The sequence below is a fragment of the Lingula anatina genome, chromosome 1 (genome assembly GCF_051362555.1).
Source record: "Lingula anatina isolate TDL-2025a chromosome 1, LinAna3.0, whole genome shotgun sequence".
NCBI classification, from domain to species: domain Eukaryota; kingdom Metazoa; phylum Brachiopoda; class Lingulata; order Lingulida; family Lingulidae; genus Lingula; species Lingula anatina.
This window is the reverse complement of record NC_141767.1, coordinates 51280794-51300643: the sequence shown is the minus strand read 5'-3', so window position 1 is coordinate 51300643 and position 19850 is coordinate 51280794. Positions and strand designations below refer to the sequence as shown.

The 19850-nt window shown below is 33.6% G+C and overlaps 2 protein-coding genes across 4 annotated transcripts; one reads left to right on the top strand and one right to left on the bottom strand.

Annotated features, from left to right (window-relative positions):
* Window positions 1–331: 331 nt before the first annotated feature.
* Window positions 332–16095, bottom strand: LOC106153570 (UV-stimulated scaffold protein A). The gene is made up of 15 exons (XM_013527546.2): window positions 15976–16095; window positions 13774–13929; window positions 13430–13605; window positions 13043–13197; window positions 12634–12754; window positions 11827–12443; window positions 11323–11473; window positions 11008–11082; window positions 10601–10733; window positions 9962–10123; window positions 2002–2062; window positions 1704–1826; window positions 1402–1504; window positions 973–1171; window positions 332–703 (listed from the first exon to the last, which is right to left on the bottom strand). Exons 2-15 carry the CDS (start codon window positions 13923–13925, stop codon window positions 607–609), a joined length of 2325 nt encoding a protein of 774 aa, XP_013383000.2. The 5' UTR covers window positions 13926–13929; window positions 15976–16095; the 3' UTR covers window positions 332–606.
* A 37-nt stretch (window positions 16096–16132) lies between these two features.
* Window positions 16133–19794, top strand: LOC106153568 (BLOC-1-related complex subunit 7-like). Of its 3 annotated transcripts, none has more exons than XM_087008246.1 (5): window positions 16133–16412; window positions 17165–17227; window positions 17463–17506; window positions 17743–17763; window positions 19338–19794. In XM_087008246.1, exons 1-5 carry the CDS (start codon window positions 16293–16295, stop codon window positions 19387–19389), a joined length of 300 nt encoding a protein of 99 aa, XP_086864372.1. In that variant the 5' UTR covers window positions 16133–16292; the 3' UTR covers window positions 19390–19794. The 3 variants fall into 3 exon arrangements, with proteins under 3 accessions (XP_086864372.1, XP_013382999.1, XP_086864377.1); XM_013527545.3 differs by having other exon boundaries at window positions 17743–17766; XM_087008251.1 differs by lacking the exon at window positions 17743–17763.
* Window positions 19795–19850: the final 56 nt, after the last annotated feature.

The window sequence follows — 19850 nt, the reverse complement described above, 5'->3', positions numbered from 1 at the left end:
CAACTTCAACATTACACAAGAAAGCCCTCTTCAAACCTACGTGACCGTAGTCACGTACCAAGTACAGACTGTTTTAATCTCTAACACATTAAGACTTATTTCTCCCGTGAACATTCAAATAAAAATTGAAAAAATATTCTTTATGTACAATAAATGGCTGTCATAATTTTTTCGAAATATTCTCTTTCTACTTGAACAAACACTGTTTTCAAACAATTTTAACACGCACAATACTAAATCACTAAATTGATGCCCAACAAAATCCAAAACGAAATACTAACTCATGCAATAAAAATAGTGTATTTCAAGCAAAGAAATGAATAACAAGTAATGAGGATTTCTTATTCTTTATTAGTGCTACAATAAAAAACAAATTAAATTTACTTTAACATGTTTTTGATACAGATGACAGGTTGACAATTCATACAGAAATGACACTAACATTCATTCATTAAAATATATTATACATTTTATAGCTTATTGCACCCTTAATAAAAAAAAGTCTTTGAACTGCATGTATAAAATAGCTATAATAGGTAAGTCTTTTCCAAGTTAGTTTTTGAAATGTAAAAATTATAATAAATCATTTTAGTTCTTAAACTGTCATCATTTTAACGCATAATTGAACTGGTTTGCAAATCTGTCTTTTGCCAGTTTATAATCCAAACTGTCTAATGCATTGGTCACTCTTCTTAAGGCAGACCTGTGGGAAAGTAATTTTAATATTAGCAAGATACTGCATATCATTTATGTGATGTGAAAACAAATTTGAGTTTCATTTCAGAGTAGCTCATGAAGTTCACAAAAGCAAAAAAAAAAAAAAAAAAAAAAACCTGATGACTGTAATCTTATTTTCTAAGCACATACAAGGTCAAATCTATTGCTACTAGTCAAGGTATATGACATTATCAAGGAAATATTTGCACAAATACTACTGTTACGTAATAATAGCTCACAAATCAATCTACTTACTTGTTAAGGACTTTCTTCTCTAGTCTTCTCCTAGATGTATTTCCAGCAGCTTTAATATCAGTAAGGTTTGGAAATTTTTTCTTCCCTTTCCCCTTGCCTTTTCCTTTCCCTCTTTTGCCTGCTGTCACAGTTAAATCAATACCTGTTGCTGCCTCCAGTTCTCTGAGGAGGACAGGGTCTTGCCAGTCAGGAACAGCTTCTGTAAGCAGATGATAAATTGTTTTACATCTAGTTTTCTAAACAACTGCAGTCAAACTTGATGGTGCAATGTTATAAACAGTGAGGAATGTTTAACACATGTACTTGTATATCATGAGTCTATCATTTATACAACATTTATACCCCGTGAATTTGATTGTGATTCACTTCTGTATTACTATCTATTAATTAAAATGAAAACACTTGTGTCTAATAAAACAAACTATGTACCTGCTTTCTTTTTGTCCTCTTCTTCCTTTATTCTCACCACATCATCTGGATTTGATGGTTTACCTTGCTCATCTCTGGGAATGATCTTGCCATGAAAGGGGCACTAAAAGCAAGTAAAATAGGGTTTCAGTTTTTGCTTACAAGTAATGGTATTTGCAAGTATTTTAAATCTTTTCAGCAAAACTGCTGACACATGGTCTTGACACATCCTGCCATTGCTACCTGGGTTATTACCATTATAAAATGACAACCATACTAAAACAGCACATTTACCTATTTATCATGTTATGACCATGATTTACCTTAATTCTATCCATTCTTTCACATAACTTGCCACTAGGCATTGGAGCTCTGCATTTCCATTTGACAGGTTCAAATGTTCCTGAAAATTCTATTGTTCTAGTTCTGAGAGCTTCCAGTGACTCCTTAAATGAAAACAATATTTCACATAATCCATTTTTTACCAGAAAATCATTTTCAAGAAGTTTTGGGTAGGGTGTTTTATTTACGTATCTAAAAAGAAGATAGCGTTCTATATCTAATCAAACACTGTATGGACAGTCCCTTTAATGATGAGCACAAGCCAAGCTTAAAACTTACATTGTTCACAAAATCTTCATTTAACTCTCTTGGAGTCCAAAATCTGTGTCCAGACTCAATCCTAGGTAAATGATCATCAAACACATTAACAATATTAAATTAATATCTGCTATTTGCAACACAGGTCACAGAACTAATACAAGGCAGCAAAGCTGTCAAATGTACGGACAAAAAACAGAAAATAAAGATGCAAAATAGGTCATTTTGTCAATTTTGATGCAATAATAAATAATGCTTATAATAGCAGTGTCAGTTAACACTGAATTTTAATCATGCACAACAGGTACCATGGTCAATAACAGGTGCGAACCCAGAGATATTTTCTGACAGTATTCCAAAGTATCTATGTTGATCCATCCCCCATTTTTATGGTCTTCCAACAGAAAAAAAATAGATACCAGTCAATATAAACTTAATAACCTGATCGTCCTCAGGAAGACCCAGAAGATGGTCTCAATCCACCCCTTCAATAAGATTACAGTTTCAGGACCATGAGAGTTCAAATTCACATGATGAAAGTCTCAATATTTGAAAAATGATGACAGTGCATAAAATAATATTACATAATGTTTAAAGACATAAAAAACAATACAACTGCTTATGTGGATAAACAGAAAATGTGCAGAGCCTCAGGAGGATGAGAGTTAAAAGTCACAAATGCCAGTGTTTGAAAATTAAAAAGGAAAACATAACAAAACTAGAAAAGCACTCTGAGAGCGCAGACCTCTGCCAAGACAGCAATTGTTGATTATTATTGCTTATTGATTGATTATTGATCCGGACCACCACCAAAAACTAATCATTGTCCTCCTTGCCCACTTCCGACAGTTCCTGAAAATTTCATCAAAATCGGTCCGTAACTTTTTGAGTTATGTTGATGACAGACAGGGGTGAAAACATAACCTCCTTGGCAGAGGTAAATATAATTCCAATGAAGCTGTTATTCAAACTTTTAATCTTCGAGTTTATATATATATATATATATATATATATATATATATATAACTTATTTGCAATATTAAACAAAATTTACCTGCATAACTTCAAAGTCACATCTTGAAAATGCCAAAATGTAAACAAGACAGCACTTTTCTGAAATGGGTTTATTTCCATTTTTAACACTTTTTAAACATAAAACAAAATTAACAGTTTACTGCCATTTTTATATGACCAACTAAGAAAATTGATGAGATGGGAAAAATATCAATATAACAGTGTTAAATGTCCAATTTCCTCCATTCTGAGATTCTGAACATAGTGGATGATTGAATCTGACAAACTGCAATGATGTGTTTATTTCCATTTTTGACACTTCATTACACAATACACACATTTTTGCATTTTCAAGTTGTGACCTTGAAGTTCCATTGGCCTGAAGACCTTTGCTAGTCACATTTTCTGAATTTCCATAATACTAATATTTTATTATTAAAAATTGATGGTTATTTTGCTGTTAAACATTATGTAATGTTGCATCAAAATTTGAAAAAAAACTATTTTGGGCACTGCTCCTTTGATGACCATTTAAGAAAAAACATGTCACTTACTGTTCTCAAACTTACAGGAAAGAAACATGGGACTAAAATACAGCTTCAGTAGGCAATGCAGTCTGTTTGGTAATTCTTTCTGCCAGTTAAACATTTTTTTGTGAAAATTTAATTTTTCACATATTGGCATTTTCAAGGTGTGACTTTGAAGTTCCACGGGCTTGAAAACCCATGCTAGTCATATTTTCTGGAAATCCATGATACGTATATTTTATTATTAAAAATTGACGGTCATTATGCTGTTAACCATTATGTAATATTGCACCAGAATAGAAGAAAACACAATTTTGGGTGCTGCTGCCATGATGACCATTATGGGAAAACCATGTTACTTATGATTGTCAAACTTTCAAAAAAGAAATACAGGACTAAAATGCAGCCTGAGTTGGAAAAGCAGTCTAAATGGCTTCTTTTTCTGGAAGTTATACATTTTCAAAGTGTGAACTTGAACTCCCATGGGCCTGAAGCCTTATGCTTGTTACACATTTTACTTACATTGGTATTACCTGTTGAGCATAATTAAAATTTAATGTTGAATATGCAGTTTAACATAATGTACTTTTGCATCAGAATTGACAGTAGCCTATTTTGTGCATAGTTATTTCCTGTTTTTTGTCTGTACATTTGACAGCTTTGCTGCCTTGTTCTTATATTGTGTTATCAGTGTTGCATATATGCTGAAAAAAAATGAAAAAAAACAGCATAACTTCCATAAAAGTGGCTCTATCATGCTGATTTTCAAACTTGACCTGCGCATTATAAATACTCATCAGTTCTGTAAGTTTCAAACCAAAAGGTAAAACCGTTTTCCACTTATCGTGTTTACGGTGTTGTATATATGCTGAAAAAAGTGAAAAAAAAGAATAACTTCCCTAAAAATGACCCGATCATGCTGATATCGAACTTGACCGACATATTATGAATATTCATCAGTTCTGTAACTTTCAAGCCAAAAGGTAAAACGGTTTTCCACTTATCGTGTTTACGGTGTTGCATATATGCTGAAACAAGGCAGCAAAGCTGTCAAATGTACAGGCAAAAAACAGGAAATAACTATGCACAAAATAGGCTACTGTCAATTCTGATGCAAAAGTACATTATGTTAAACTGCAAATTATACATCAAATTTTAATGATTGAATCTGACAAACTGCAATGATATGAGTTTATTTCCATTTTTGAAAGTTTATTACACAATACACGATAACAAGTTTACCATCATTTTTACATAATCAACTAATAATGTTGTAAAGATGCAGGAAATGTCAAACAAACACTTTTACGTGTCTTATTAGTTAAATAATGAGACTGTTAACATGCCTAAGAATTGAATCTGAGGAAATGTGAAAAAACGGCATTTCTTTAATGGTTATGCTGTTTTTTTAACTCAACCTGCATTTTAGCAGGAATGACCACTCCTGTGAGTTTAATGACAATTGGCCTGTTTTTCTTATATTGTGTTTACAGTGTTGCATAAATGCTGAAAAGTGAAAAAAAAAGCATAACTACTAAAATAGTGGCCCGATCATGCCGATTTTCGAACTTGACCTGCGTTATAATAAGATTAATTACTCCTGTGAGTTTCATGACAACAGGCCTATCAGTTTTCCTTTAAATGTGTTTACAGTGCTGCATATATGCTGAAAAGTGAAAAAACAGCATAACTTCTACAAAAATGGCCCGATCATGCTGATTTTCAAACTTGACCTGCGTTTTATGAATATTCATCAGCTCTTTAAATATACAACCAAAAAGTAAAACTGCCTTCCACTTATCATGTTTACAATGAAAGTGCACGGCGCTGGCAACAGTGACAGTGACGGTGACGACGGCAGATGCAGGTAATGGCAATATGTACAGACAAATTTGTACGTATTTACTGTACTGTTTGAGAACAGTATGTGACATTGTTTTTCTTAAATGGTCATCATGGGAGCAGTGCCCAAAATAGTTTTTTTTTTTTATTTTGATGGAATATTACATAATGTTTAACAGCATAATGACCATCAATTTTAATAATAAAATATTAGTATCATGGATATTCAGAAAATGTGACTAGCAAAAATCTTCAGGCCCATGGAACTTCAAAGTCACAACTTGAAAATGCCAAAATGTACACAAGAGAGCACTGTTCTGAAATGTTTTTTTTCCCATTTTTAACAATTTTTTTAACATAAAACAAAATTAACAGGTTACTGCCATTTTTATATGACCAACTAAGAAAATTGATGAGATGGGAAAAATATCAATATAACAGTGTTAAATGTCCAATTTCCTCTATTCTGAGATTCTGAACAAAGTAAAACTGCCCTCCACTTATCGTGTTTACAAGGAAAGTGCACGGCGACGGCATCGCCATCGGCATCGGCGACAGCGACGACAGACGCAGGTGATGGCAAAAGTGAAAAAAAAGCATAACTTCCATAAAAGTGGCTCTATCATGCTGATTTTTGAACTTGACCTGCGTATTATGAATATTCATCAGTTCTGTAAGTTTCAAACCAAAAGGTAAAACCCTTTTTCCACTTATCGTGATTACGGTGTTGCATATATGCTGAAAAAAGTGAAAAAAAAGCATAACTTCCCTAAAAATGACCCGATCATGCTGATTTTCGAACTTGACCGGCATATTATGAAAATTCATCAGTTCTGTAACTTTCAAGCCAAAAGGTAAAATGGTTTTCCACTTATCGTGTTTACGGTGTTGCACATATGCTGAAAAAAGTGAAAAAAAAGCATAACTTCCCTAAAAATGACCCGATCATGCTGATTTTTGAACTTGACCTGCGTATTATAAAAGTTCATCAGTTCTGTAACTTTCAAACCAAAAGGTAAAACGGTTTTCCACTTATCGTGTTTATGGTGTTGCATATATGCTGAAAAAATTGAAAAAACAGCATAACTTCCCTAAAAATAGCCCGATCATGCTGATTTTCGAACTTGACCGGCGTATTATGAATATTCATCAGTTCTGTAACTTTCAAGCCAAAAGGTAAAACGGTTTTTCACTTATCGTGTTTACAGTTACAGTGCACGCCAACGGCGACGGCGACGACAGACGCAGATGATGGCTATATGTACAGACACATCTGTGTCTGTACATAAAAAGGCATAATGATAGAGTTACTGATGGCTACACACACACACACACACACACACACACACACACACACACAGATATATCCCCCAAAAGGGATACTGATGTGGCAAATTTCAAATCTCAACTTTACCTTACTTATTCATTCAAAATACCCTATCCAAATATATATCCAGATAACTTTGATTCTCAGTCATCTCTTACTTTGATAAGCCTCCATGAATGATCTCAAATTTCAGTGTTAAAAGAAAGTTGATGTTAAAAACATAGCATACTTGACTGTAGTGTTAACTAGAGGATCAGAGAGGCGATACCGCCTCCAAATATTGTACCACCAGCTGGAGCAAGCGCATTCGTGTAGACCCCCACATACACAAAATAAGGGACACAGCCACCAGTTTTGTGCTTGACAAGCTGTAAAAATGCAATCAACAAGAATTTTTAAACTATTGCAAAAAATATATATGGTACAATCAAATTTTAGTTCTTCGTAAGGTAGGTCAAGGGTCAATTTCTCTGCCAGTTTTGGAGATAAAAGGGAAGCAAAATTTGCAAAGTTCAGTTTATGGTGAAAAGTAGGTCAAAGGTCAATTTTAAGGTCACATTTAGATTGCCAGTATATGACTTCCTATTCAAGTTCAATAGTAACTACGGACCTATCTCAGCCAGTTTTGGAGATAAAAGGAAAGCAAAATTTGCAAAATTCAGTTCATGGTGAAAAGTAGGTCAAAGGTCAATTTTAAGGTCACATTTAGATTGCCAGTATATGACTTCCTATTCAAGTTCAATAGTAACTACGGACCTATCTCAGCCAGTTTTGGAGATAAAAGGAAAGCAAAATTTGCAAAATTCAGTTCATGGTGAAAAGTAGGTCAAAGGTCAATTTTAATGTCACATATAGATTGCCAGTATATGACTTCCTATTCAAGTTCAATAGTAACTACGGACCTATCTCAGCCAGTTTTGGAGATAAAAGGAAAGCAAATTTTGCAAAATTCAGTTCATGGTGTAAAGTAGGTCAAAGGTCAATTTTAAGGTCACATTTAGATTGCCAGTATATGACTTCCTATTCAAGTTCAATAGTAACTATGGACCTATCTCTGCCAGTTTTGGAGATAAAAGGGAAGAAAAATTTGCAAAGTTCAGTTCATGGTGAAAAGTAGGTCAAATGTCAATTTCAAGGTCACATTTAGATTGCCAGTATATGACTTCCTATTCAAGTTCAATAGTAACTATGGACCTATCTCTGCCAGTTTTGGAGATATATGACTTCCTATTCAATCAATAGTAACTACGGACCTATCTCAGCCAGTTTTGGAGATAAAAGGAAAGCAAAATTTGCAAAATTCAGTTCATGGTGAAAAGTAGGTCAAAGGTCAATTTCAAGGTCACATTTAGATTGCCAGTATATGACTTCCTATTCAAGTTCAATAGTAACTATGGACCTATCTCTGCCAGTTTTGGAGATAAAAGGGAAGAAAAGTTTGCAAAACTCAGTTCATGGTGAAAAGTAGGTCAAAGGTCAATTTCAAGGTCACATTTAGATTGCCAGTATATGACTTCCTATTCAAGTTCAATAGTAACTATGGACCTATCTCTGCCAGTTTTGGAGATAAAAGGGAAGAAAAATTTGCAAAGTTCAGTTCATGGTGAAAAGTAGGTCAAAGGTCAATTTTAAGGTCACATTTAGATTGCCAGTATATGACTTCCTATTCAACTTCAATAGTAACTATGGACCTATCTCTGCCAGTTTTGGAGATAAAAGGGAAGCAAATTTGGCAAAGTTCAGTTTATGGTGAAAAGTAGGTCAAAGGTCAATTTTAAGGTCACATTTAGATTGCCAGTATATGACTTCCTATTCAAGTTCAATAGTAACTACGGACCTATCTCAGCCAGTTTTGGAGATAAAAGGAAAGCAAAATTTGCAAAATTCAGTTCATGGTGTAAAGTAGGTCAAAGGTCAATTTTAAGGTCACATTTAGATTGCCAGTATATGACTTCCTATTCAAGTTCAATAGTAACTATGGACCTATCTCTGCCAGTTTTGGAGATAAAAGGGAAGAAAAGTTTGCAAAGTTCAGTTCATGGTGAAAAGTAGGTCAAAGGTCAATTTCAAGGTCACATTTAGATTGCCAGTATATGACTTCCTATTCAAGTTCAATAGTAACTATGGACCTATCTCTGCCAGTTTTGGAGATATAAGGGACTAGATGTTATAATTTTGGAGTTACCATAATGTGCCTTAAATTTCGTACAGAAAAAATTAATTAAAATAAAGAAAATGTCATTTTGGTCAAAATTCTTGAAATAGGAGGTGCTCTGAAGTTTCAGAAGTTCAAATTTGATGAAATAATGTCATTTTTGAACACAAGTTGTCTGCTTTGCCAAGCCTTATGTTTTATTTTTCCAGAGTTCAAAATTTATTATCCATTACCATACTGCACATTTTGCTTTTACCACCAATATGTACTTTTTGATACAGCGTAACTCAAAAACCGTATGGAATACAAAAAAAACGAGGCCACCTCCAGTGTTGGGCTTTACATGCTCTACAAAATGCAAAAAAGAATGGGTCTCTAGCATTAACGGTTCCCGAATTAGAGACAGTTTTCAGTTTCGGTATCTTATGGCCGCTACTCCCGTGAAAATGCACCGATTGACCCCAAATTCAAGGAGATGAAAGATGACCTGAAGGGTAACACTTTCCAATAATATTATTGGTTAAGTCTGTGTGGTGTCTGAATAACAGGGCAAAAAAAATTTTTTTCGTAAAAAATTTCATTTTTTTGAAAATTTTGGCCCATTTGACCTTGAAGTAGAGGTCAAAGGTCAAATCCAAGGGTATATTTGAAATCTACACATATGACTTTTGGAAAGCCGTCTATAGAAATTTTTCCCATAACTCCTTCCGTAGGGTAGATAATTAGCATTTAATTTTGCCATTTTTAGACAAGGGTGCATTGCAATGAGTGCCACACCCAGACCCCAATACCGACAAAGCCCAAATTTTACGTGGAACGAGTTGAGATTATAGGTGACCTAAATCCATGAGATGGGTACGGGGACCCTTACCGTCTAGGAGGAGAAGCGGTAACGGTAGCCGTCCGGCGGAGCCGGCGGAGCCGGCGGAGCCAACGGAGCCGGCGGAACGATCCGGACGGGACCAAAACCATGTGTACCGCCAGCGCTAACGCTGGTGGTACAATTAGTATTAATTACAGAACTCACTCGACTTTTAAACAAAAGACTGTACCCCTCACCAACTGATTTGTATAAAAAGATAACAAGAAATTATTTGATTTATATTATACACTGACCTAACAACAGCTGGTGGTTTGGCATCTGGGTTCCCCCAATGTTGGAGGTCCATGTCGTAATGAACTACTGGTGCCTTCTTAAGTAATTTCTGTTTCCTAGCAGTTTCTCCTGATACTGATGATTCCTGGTTTGACCAGCTGTCCACATGCTCTGATTCAGGCCTGCAAGTAAATATGTATTTCATCTTAATGCCTATACCTAGATTGACTGGAAATCCTCCTCAGTATACAGGGGCTCATCAGTCATATATACATATATGCTTTACTCAAGTCTGCTTACTTAAGTCTGCTTTATGTATCCAATGCAGTAACAGCACTTCAAATATGACTTTTTATGTTGTTATATTAAATATTGTTTGTCAGATAAAATGAGTACTTACATTCACTTAGAGAATGTTCAAAATAAGTAAAACATTACCATTAAGCCAAGGGTAATGTATGATGTTGTATACCTTTGGCTTGAGAAGGTTCATATTAGAAAGTAGAAATGATGTTCATATTTTCTGACCAAAAACTGCAGCTTATTATTTAATAAGTTTGCAACTTAATCAAAATAAGTCAAAACTTTTGGAAACCTAATTCTGAGAAAAAGAAAATTACACATACTTTTTTTATTTTATAGCAGTTTTTCAGACCTACTTTTTATTTGTAACCTTTAGATCCCATTCTTCTTTAACAGCAGCTCCCATGGATTGCCACTCAGTGTGACATATATCTCCTGACTTACTAGTGCTGCTGGTAGTGCTGCTAGTGGACGGTGTACAGCCAATGCCTGAAATATTAGTTTTCTTTTTGATAAAATTTCTCTCTCTTGAGACACAATTTGTTTATTAACTTAAAGAAATAACACAAAATTATAAACATATTGGAAATTTATCATTTTACAAAAGAATATTACGGGTATTATAAAATGTCAACAAATTAGTTTGTATTGCTAATCATTCTGAGAATCTGAGTGGAAAGGGATATAAGCTGGTATTTTATCTTGATATAGAACCTGGTTGACAGATTAACATGCTCCAGCATCTTCAACCAATGATACTCACTAGAATACTCCTTAAGATGCTCTGGAATGTCTTCTTCATAACCTTCCTTTTCAGGGACAGTCTCAAAATCCCCTTCTATATTAGAGAATTCAAACCATTTTAACATTATGGTACACACTTGACAGAGACTTGTCATCCATAGTGCCTTCACAAAAGCTAACAGTTAAACATGTTTGAGACATTTAAATGATAAATTAAATTAATATACCTTTAGAAAGCATCTTCAGTTTAATTGTTCTTCAAAATCATTTTGTTGTTACACCATTCACTAATAATCAATTTGGTTTATTATCATATATTAATCTAAATACTAACCTGCATCATCTTCTGTCACAGAAACAACTAACTTTGGAGGCAGTTCTGGAATTTTCATTTCTTTATACTTTTGAAGTGCTGCTTCCAGATTCTGTTTCAATTTCTCAAGTTGTGAAATGTGTTCTTGTTGCCCACCATTATTGGTCAATATCTGTAAATTTACAAATGCCCCTTATGAAAAAGTCCCATAGGATCCTATAAAATTTTATAGGATCCTATAGGAAATGTGCCCAATTTCCTATAGGATCCTAAAGGATCTTATAGGATCCTATAGGACTTTTTTGTTACGGGCAATTAGTATCTGTATATAAAATGAATTTTAGCACTGAACATATTACTTTGACGTCCAATATATTTTTCTCTCTGTTTCATTTATAGACTCCTTTATTTTTATTTGTTATGTTAATTTTGTTTTAAATTAATGCCTTTACTATCAATAGATGTTTAATAAAAGATAACATATGACTAAAATATTTGCTTAGACCATACCAAAATTAAATTTACCTTTAACCAGGTAATAACAAGTGGCAAATATCTATTAGCAATGAGCTTTGAAGAGTCTCTGACAGCATTCAGAATATCAGTATTGTCCTCATTCTCTTTAATCACCCCTGGTTCAATGTCAATAGTGATGTTGTACTTCATAGAACCCAAACCATGTTGTCTCATCAAATCTGACTCAGGTACGTCCTCCATTTCTTCATCTTCTTCTTCCTCATCTTCTTCTTCTTCTCCTCTTTGATTTATAACATCCTCGTTCATACTTTCCATTCTCTCAGTAATTCTATTCTCAGCATCATCACAATGCATTATGTCTGTTGAGGAAAAGTGGTAAGTGCCAGATTCTGCAGAAGTGTTGTCAATACAATGGGGTTTATCAATATTCACCTCTGAGAGACCTTGCTTTACAGTGTAATTTCTTTCATCTGTCACTTTAGACATCTCTCCTTTCATGTTTTCATTGACATAATTATCTATTAACAGTCCTTTCTGAGAGCCCTCAGGTATATATGGTATAATGCAATCATCTGCATTTATCTCAAAGTCATCTAGAGTTGGAAGCAACAGCTTCATGCAACTGTCCAGTTGAGACAAGCAGTTTCTAATCTCTGGCTGAAGCTCTGAAATAAAAGAGGCCATCATAAAACTTCATCATAAAGCCACGCGTTAAGTCTTAACATGTTCCTTATTATCATTTTTATGAAATAAATAATTCAAAGTGTTCATACTTCCATTTTGCTTTAAACCTGTAATATCTTATACATATTATGCAACCACTACAATATATTTGTGATTAATTCTGTGACATACCAGTCATTTCATGGAGACAGCTGCTAAGCTTTTGCTGCATTACCATTTCCCTCCTTTGCTGTTCTGCCTCTTCGCGTTGCCTTTCAGCTTCTGCTCTGACTCGTATTTCAGTGAAATTAATCTGTGAAATAAAATTAAAAATAAAGAATACTTTCAAGAACCAGCAACAAAATTAAATAGTCATTACATATGTAAGTTTACATTTAGTTTGAAACAGTTCTATATGTTCTATATTTCACTGAATCACCTCTGTGTCTTGGTTTGATTCTTACACGATACAATGACTACACAAATCTACTAGTACTTCCATGAATCACTGTTGTACTTCTGTTCACCAAAATTTAAAATTTACAAAAATATATACCAAACTGTATAAGATCAAAATGATCAATAAAATGTAATTTCATACCTTTTTGCAATTTTTTAGGTAATTATATGCCAATGCTAGTTTTCTGTATTCCTCTGCATATTTATCATGCCATTTCTGGATGGCTTTATATGTTTTGCTTTTTAGAGTCTTTGCTGCTTTCTTTGGAGGAGGTAGAGGCTCATTGTAATTTATCTCTAAAAATTTAAATCCATAAAATAAAATCCATAAAACCTAACACTTCGGATGTAGTGTCAGCTCCTTAATTTTTTCTGAATGAAAATCTGAGATAAATACAATAAAAAATAATGTCAGAAAAATATTTTTACTAGTTTCATAATTAATTCTCAAAAATATGTTCAATACAACAAAATATATATTCAATACAACAAAATCTATTGCAGTTATATATTAAAAGAAGAATCTCACCAGCAGTTAATCCCAAAAATATTTGAAAATCTGCCAGCAAAAGTTCTCTAAAGCGATGAGACCTGTTGAACAGTTCATCACAGATCAGGAAGGCTGATAACCTGATCTCAGAATGCCCTTGATTGAGTTGTGTCATCAGCATATGGAAAACATGCTCAACATATTCATCTGATTTTCTGGTAAAGACAAAAACAAAATTGATTTCATTTATGTAAAACAGTGAATAGTATACAAAGGCAAATACAAGCAAACTGTGTACAAATTATACAACCAGTTTTATATGTACCTCCTGTTAAAATAAAAATGCCATTAGATTAAAGTTGTCCAAATAAAAGAAAACTCACTTGCAGATTCTTTTTAAATTTTTCATCAATGTCTCATCCAACTCTGGTTTTCCTGATGTTGTCAGAACTTCAACATATTTTGACATGGTATTCACAAGATTATGGTCACGGGAAGACATCTTGGGCATCACACTATCAGCCACACTAATCATAAATCTGGAAAATGTATTGAGTTCATGCTCATGTTAATTCAAAACATGCTTACATCTAAGTGATTGATTAAGGTTTAATCTAAAATTTGTGATTCACATTTTAATCAAAATTAACAAAGATAGTATGTCAAAACAGACCCTTTTTTTACCTTGGTATAAAATGCCATACACTTGGTAACTGGCATGAATAAAGTACAAAGACAGAACATCAGCCATAACTGATCCTACCAGGGGCGGATTTAGGCCGTCTTCTGGGTCTTCCGGAAGACGGTCAGATTTTAAAGTTTACATTGACGGGTATCTAATATTTTCTGTCGGAAGACGGTCAAAAATGGAGGATGGGTTAACAAAAATAATTTGGAAGACTCTCAGAAAATATCTCTGGATCTGCCCCTGCCTACAGCCATGAGATTGCTGTCTTGGGCTTATCAAATTATATAAAATATCTGCAATCTTTGCCCTGCTCTGGTACTCAACTGCAGAGAGTTTTGACTTCAGACAATCTAGGTGGTGTAAGTTGTTCATTTTTACAAACTTCTTGAATATTGATCAGGTTTCTACTTGTCAAAATTACATTGCATGATGCTCCTTAACTACTGCTTCAGAAACTGGCCTGGACTGACGCAAGACTTTTGATAACTTAGGCTAGAGTAATGCTATATTTTTTTTTTAGCCAAATCACTACTTGTTCACTCTTTTTTTACCAAATGGTTTAAATTTGACTAAATCAAATCAATCCTATTATGTTCAGACAATTGAAGTCAGTTTTAGCATTTGGCTAAATTGGTGAGGGTTAGCACTATCCCAGTTAGAAAAGGTCACAAAAAAAGGTACAACAAGATGAAATATTAGCCTTGTATAAGAACATATGAGAAATTGGGAAATTTTCAGGAAAATATTTTGGGGGCATTTTTTCATCCCCCCCCCCCCCCCCCCCCCCCACACACACACACACACACACACACACCCATTTCCCATTCAGCTAATGTTAGGAGGTCAAGTTTTGCTTTCCACTTGTATACCTTAGAGTTCTAATGCACCATATTGTATTTTTTATGTTGCTAACCTATTTGTTGACCCTTAAGTCCTCCACTTTGCCCACTCCACATGTATATTATGTGGACAATCTTAAATGGATACTAACTGTTTGTTTTGGTCAAAAAATGAATTTTCACGGAGTAAACAATTTTACCATACTTATCAATGGTTAACGAATCCATTTCTACATTCAAAGTTAGTCCCTGTTTTTTTTGCAAAAAGTTTGATTTTATGTTATAATCTCTTAAGAGATTATTACAGAGTATAGACATCATATATGAGTCAACTGGTCTGATGGCAATCTCAGATATCAGAATAATAGCTATAACTGCGGTTTTTGTGGTAAAACAGAATATATTATATTTTTATGAGTTGTTTACAATGTTCTTATTGTGAAATATAGTTCTCATACAAAGAGTTATTATCCCTTTAAGGACATCTCCTACACTTGTTCTGTGACAAATTTAAGTTTCATTGATTATGATAATATTATTTATTTATTATTTGAAAACAAAGTTGGGCAACTTTTGACACATTTTAGAATGACATCTTTAAAAAATGACATCAAAAAAAAATTCTAAAAATTAAAATGATTTTTATATTAAAAACGTGTACGTAAGTACTAAGTACTGAGTATATCTTTTGAACTAAATTGGATAGCTCAAAAAAAAATAATAAAATAAAATAAAATAAAATAAAATAAAATAAAAATAAAAAATAAAAAAGAAAGAAAGAAAAGAAAAAACAAATATACCCAAATATATGGCCACCCTGTGCCAAATTTCAAGTCTGTAGCATTTTTATTCATAAGCCGAAACGTGTGAAACCTACACTACAAAGAGAGAGATTACCCTTGGCTTTAACGAAGATCAGGGTGATCTTAACGTTATTTGAGGCGCCGTCGTACATCAACGTTACTTCGAAAACCATCTCTTCTAAGATTGCATTTCGATTGCATTTTCTTTAAGAAACACACACAGAACAAATGCTATTTACGTGCATATCAACATACCTCGTTTTGGGCGAAAGAACTGTGTTTATAGTGAATGGGACGTCTTTCCATCTTTCAACATTGCTTCGGCCAGCTATTTTTCTAGGTCAATGAAATTTACGGAAATGGGTACTTAAAAAGAGAGTACTTCATGACACAGTTTGATATTCATTTGTGCTCATTTAAGATGTGCTTTTTTAATAATCAGATACTACCTTTTTGATAAAATCTTGGATATAGTTACTTTATACAGACATAAATAAATCTCTCGCGATAAAGGTTTAAAGGAGCAATGGCTGTGACAGTATACAATACACGAGATTACGACATAAACAAATATGGCTTCCAGTAACTGGAATCAGGAAACGAAGGCTCGCCTTCAAGAGAAAATAACTACGACAGTCTGCGATGCAGGGTCTCTGGCACGACAAGTTTTGAAAGTTTCTAAATCAACCGAGGTATATTAGAACATAGCAAAGTAAATCTGGGAAACTAACACTGTTTATCTTTTAACTTTTCATTTCGGCTTGAGACATTTTTAGTATGACATTGGCAATGTCAGTCATTGGTAGAATCTATCTTGAACATGTACTAGTACGTCTGCTGCTATCTCACCTGCATGGATCTAAAACCTGTGGTTTTTAGATTCACTAGCCGTTGGCAGCTTAGTGTTGTCTAAGGCAGCTGCATTACTAGCTTAAACTAGCTTATTAATAATATCTTATTCAGATATATTTTTAATATTAATACTAAATAAATACTTAAGTAATTTTAAATAAATATGACTTTGGAACTATTACCGTCAGAAGCATCCTAAACTTCATTGAAATTTACTATATACAGTTCCACTGGTATCTTATCATCTTGACTGATTCTTTTTGTTTTCATAATAGTTTACAATTGAATTAAAATTGCTAATAATTAAATGTGATTAATAAACCCACCCCCTTAAAATTAAATCACCCCTCCCCCCCTCTCTCTCTCTCTCTCTCTTTCTCTCTCTCTCTCTCTCTCTCTTCTTGGGGAATGGAAAGGTGGGTATGAAGAACATGGAACATGTATCTTCAACGAAGCAAATTTTTGTACTGTACATGTAGCAGCTCAGTGAGATATATTACTAGTACATTATATTTGCTATTGTTGGACTAGTTGCTTCAGGAAGATATTATAATTTTTTTAATTTATAATATTTTATTTTATTTTCTCTTAGGCACTAACCCAAGCAGCAAAAAATTTTGCATTCCATGAAGGAGCAGTTGAAAACTCATATCAGGTATTTAATTTTTTGCAACTAATGTTATACATTTGATCTCTATTCAGCCTATTCCTTTCGTAGTGTTCAATAACATCTAAAATTGAGTATTGGCAGATGTGTATTTGACTTCAATTACAACAGATTGGTGCCTTTAGGTGAATCCTTTTAATATATCTCTTCAGCCTTTTGAAAATAAATTGAATGTACTCCCTATTTCTTTACAAATCAAATGAATGTTTATGCTTGCTTTTAGACATTACAAAGAATGGGTTTGACAACATCACATCTACAGTTCCAGTAAGTATGCATGTCTGAATGGTGGTTGGATACAGGTACAAAAAAATGAAAAATAATATTAATTAATGAATATCAATAAATTAAATAACATAAAAATATGTAACTTTTTCCCTTTTTTCTCATGTCTTATTCAAATGATAAAAAATTCATCAATTTTACAGGAAACATTCATATTGGAGTGAACAATTCAATGAATTCAATATGTGTAACTCTTATGATTTTACAAATTATTTCAGACAAGAGGCCATAGAGAGAAGGTGGTAAGATTTCCCTCAATAAACTACTAACTAGTGAGGGTCTGGGGATTAGATGTGCACTTGTCACTTTTTTTCTCCTTCACAGCTTTGTTTTGCTGCTGCAAGTTTCAATAAAATTAATTTTGCTAAGTTTGATTAATTGGTTAATGAGTGCAACCAACCACAATTTGGAGGAAATTAGAATAATTTTTTGCACATATTTTTAAAGGAAAACAAATGCATTACATGTAGGTATTAATGTGGTTAATGTGAGAAATTTAAAAGTGAACCCAGAAAAAATTTAATGCTGCTGTTAATGTTTTGTTTTTGTGGATTTGTTAACAGTGGTTGCCTCTTGCTAATCAACTTATCAAATTTTTTCTGACTTGGAGGTCTGTTTCATTTAATGTGCTGTATTTCAATGTACTGACTGCAATTTTCAGTTGCCAAGCACACATCCTATTAAACCATTTCATAAATTTTGACAGAGCTTGTATACTGGCTTGAGGGGAGTATGCTGTAACTACTCAGAAACTAGTTTTGTACATGTAGGGATTAATTTGCTATCAGGCTAGTTAACTGATATTGATTATGATAAAATTCTCTGGGGAGCTGAAACCATTCTCATTAGAGGTCCTCTGCCTTACAGAAAATTTGTAATGATTACACAAAGAATTGCAAAATTGCAGTCAAGTTAGCCATAGGCATCTAACACCCCATTTCCATAGATTAGATCGACCTACTTTAGATCGACCTAATTCCCTGGGGGTTCACGCTAAATACATGTAGCTGTCAGCCAGGCGAACACGAAAGTTAATTACACCCTTACAGCTTGTAGTAGGCGGGACGGACATTTAAGTCGGATTATCTGAAAGTAATCTAGTGAGACTCCCCGCGCGGATAGATCGATCTAAAATCTATGGGAATAGAGCCTAAGCTTCTCTTTCTTTAGGCTTATTATACCATAGTAGCATATGGAAGAAAAACTTTTGCCATGTTAGGGAATTAGTTATGTAGCTGTTAAAATCTTTTTTTAGCAAACAATAATGACCCAGTCTTTTCAGTGAGGAAAATGGTGAAATGAAAAGAATCTGACATTGTAGTTTTTAAGTTATAAATTCTTTTAATTAGAGCATTTCCATTGAGTGGAAGCAACAAAACTGAAAAGCAGGCTACTTTGTAACAGTAAAAACACCACAAATGCTACACAGAAATATAATGTCTTAACTTTTCAAAATTTTGGATTGGAAAGATTAATCATTTTCTCCATTGAAAAAATTCGGGTCATTCTGTACTTATGTGACCGCTTTTCACTTTGATACACTTTATATTTTTACTGTGAAAACTGTAATAATGTGTGGTGTATGTGTGCAAAACAGTCTATATGCCTCTCCTCGTGAGCATTCTGAGATTGAGATAAGTGTTTGCTATCTTTTCTGGCTGCAAGTTGTTGTAAGGAAGTAATGTTTATGTCTTGATTCATTTTCATTTTTTTTTACATTTTTAACACTTCGATGTAGATCCTTGTCATTTCTCCAAGATTTATATCAAGGTAAAGAATGGAATCTGAACTAATTTTGTTTTTATATTTTCAGCGTAGAGAATCTTCCAGAAATAATGGACCAACTTAAGAAGATCCAAAGGTGACATTCATTCAAGTGTAACAGAAGACAAAGGGGTTTTCAGAGGAATTTTTGTAGCGTTGTGCAATATAGCAAGTAAAAAGGGAATTACTCAGATACACTGTGCTCCACATTGAACTGCTAAAATGAACTCCTTGTAATATTGGACTTATACTGTATTTGTAAATATCATTACTGAAATTGTAGATTCATTTTTTAAAAGAAGTTTTGGTTGAATAAAACAAATTGACTTGATATTGGGCCAAACCTGCATACCTGACATGTAAAAACTTAACACAAGGAAGTAAAACAAGTTTTCTTCAACCTACCCTAACCTATCTCTCAAGTTTCAGGATATTAGTGTTGCGTAATTAATTTGTTGCTGAGGCTCAATTTGACCTTAATAAATATTTATATTTATTTGAAGCAATTTGAGAAATTTCACCTCCGTGATTCACTGCAATAACCAACTACAAGAAGTCCAGA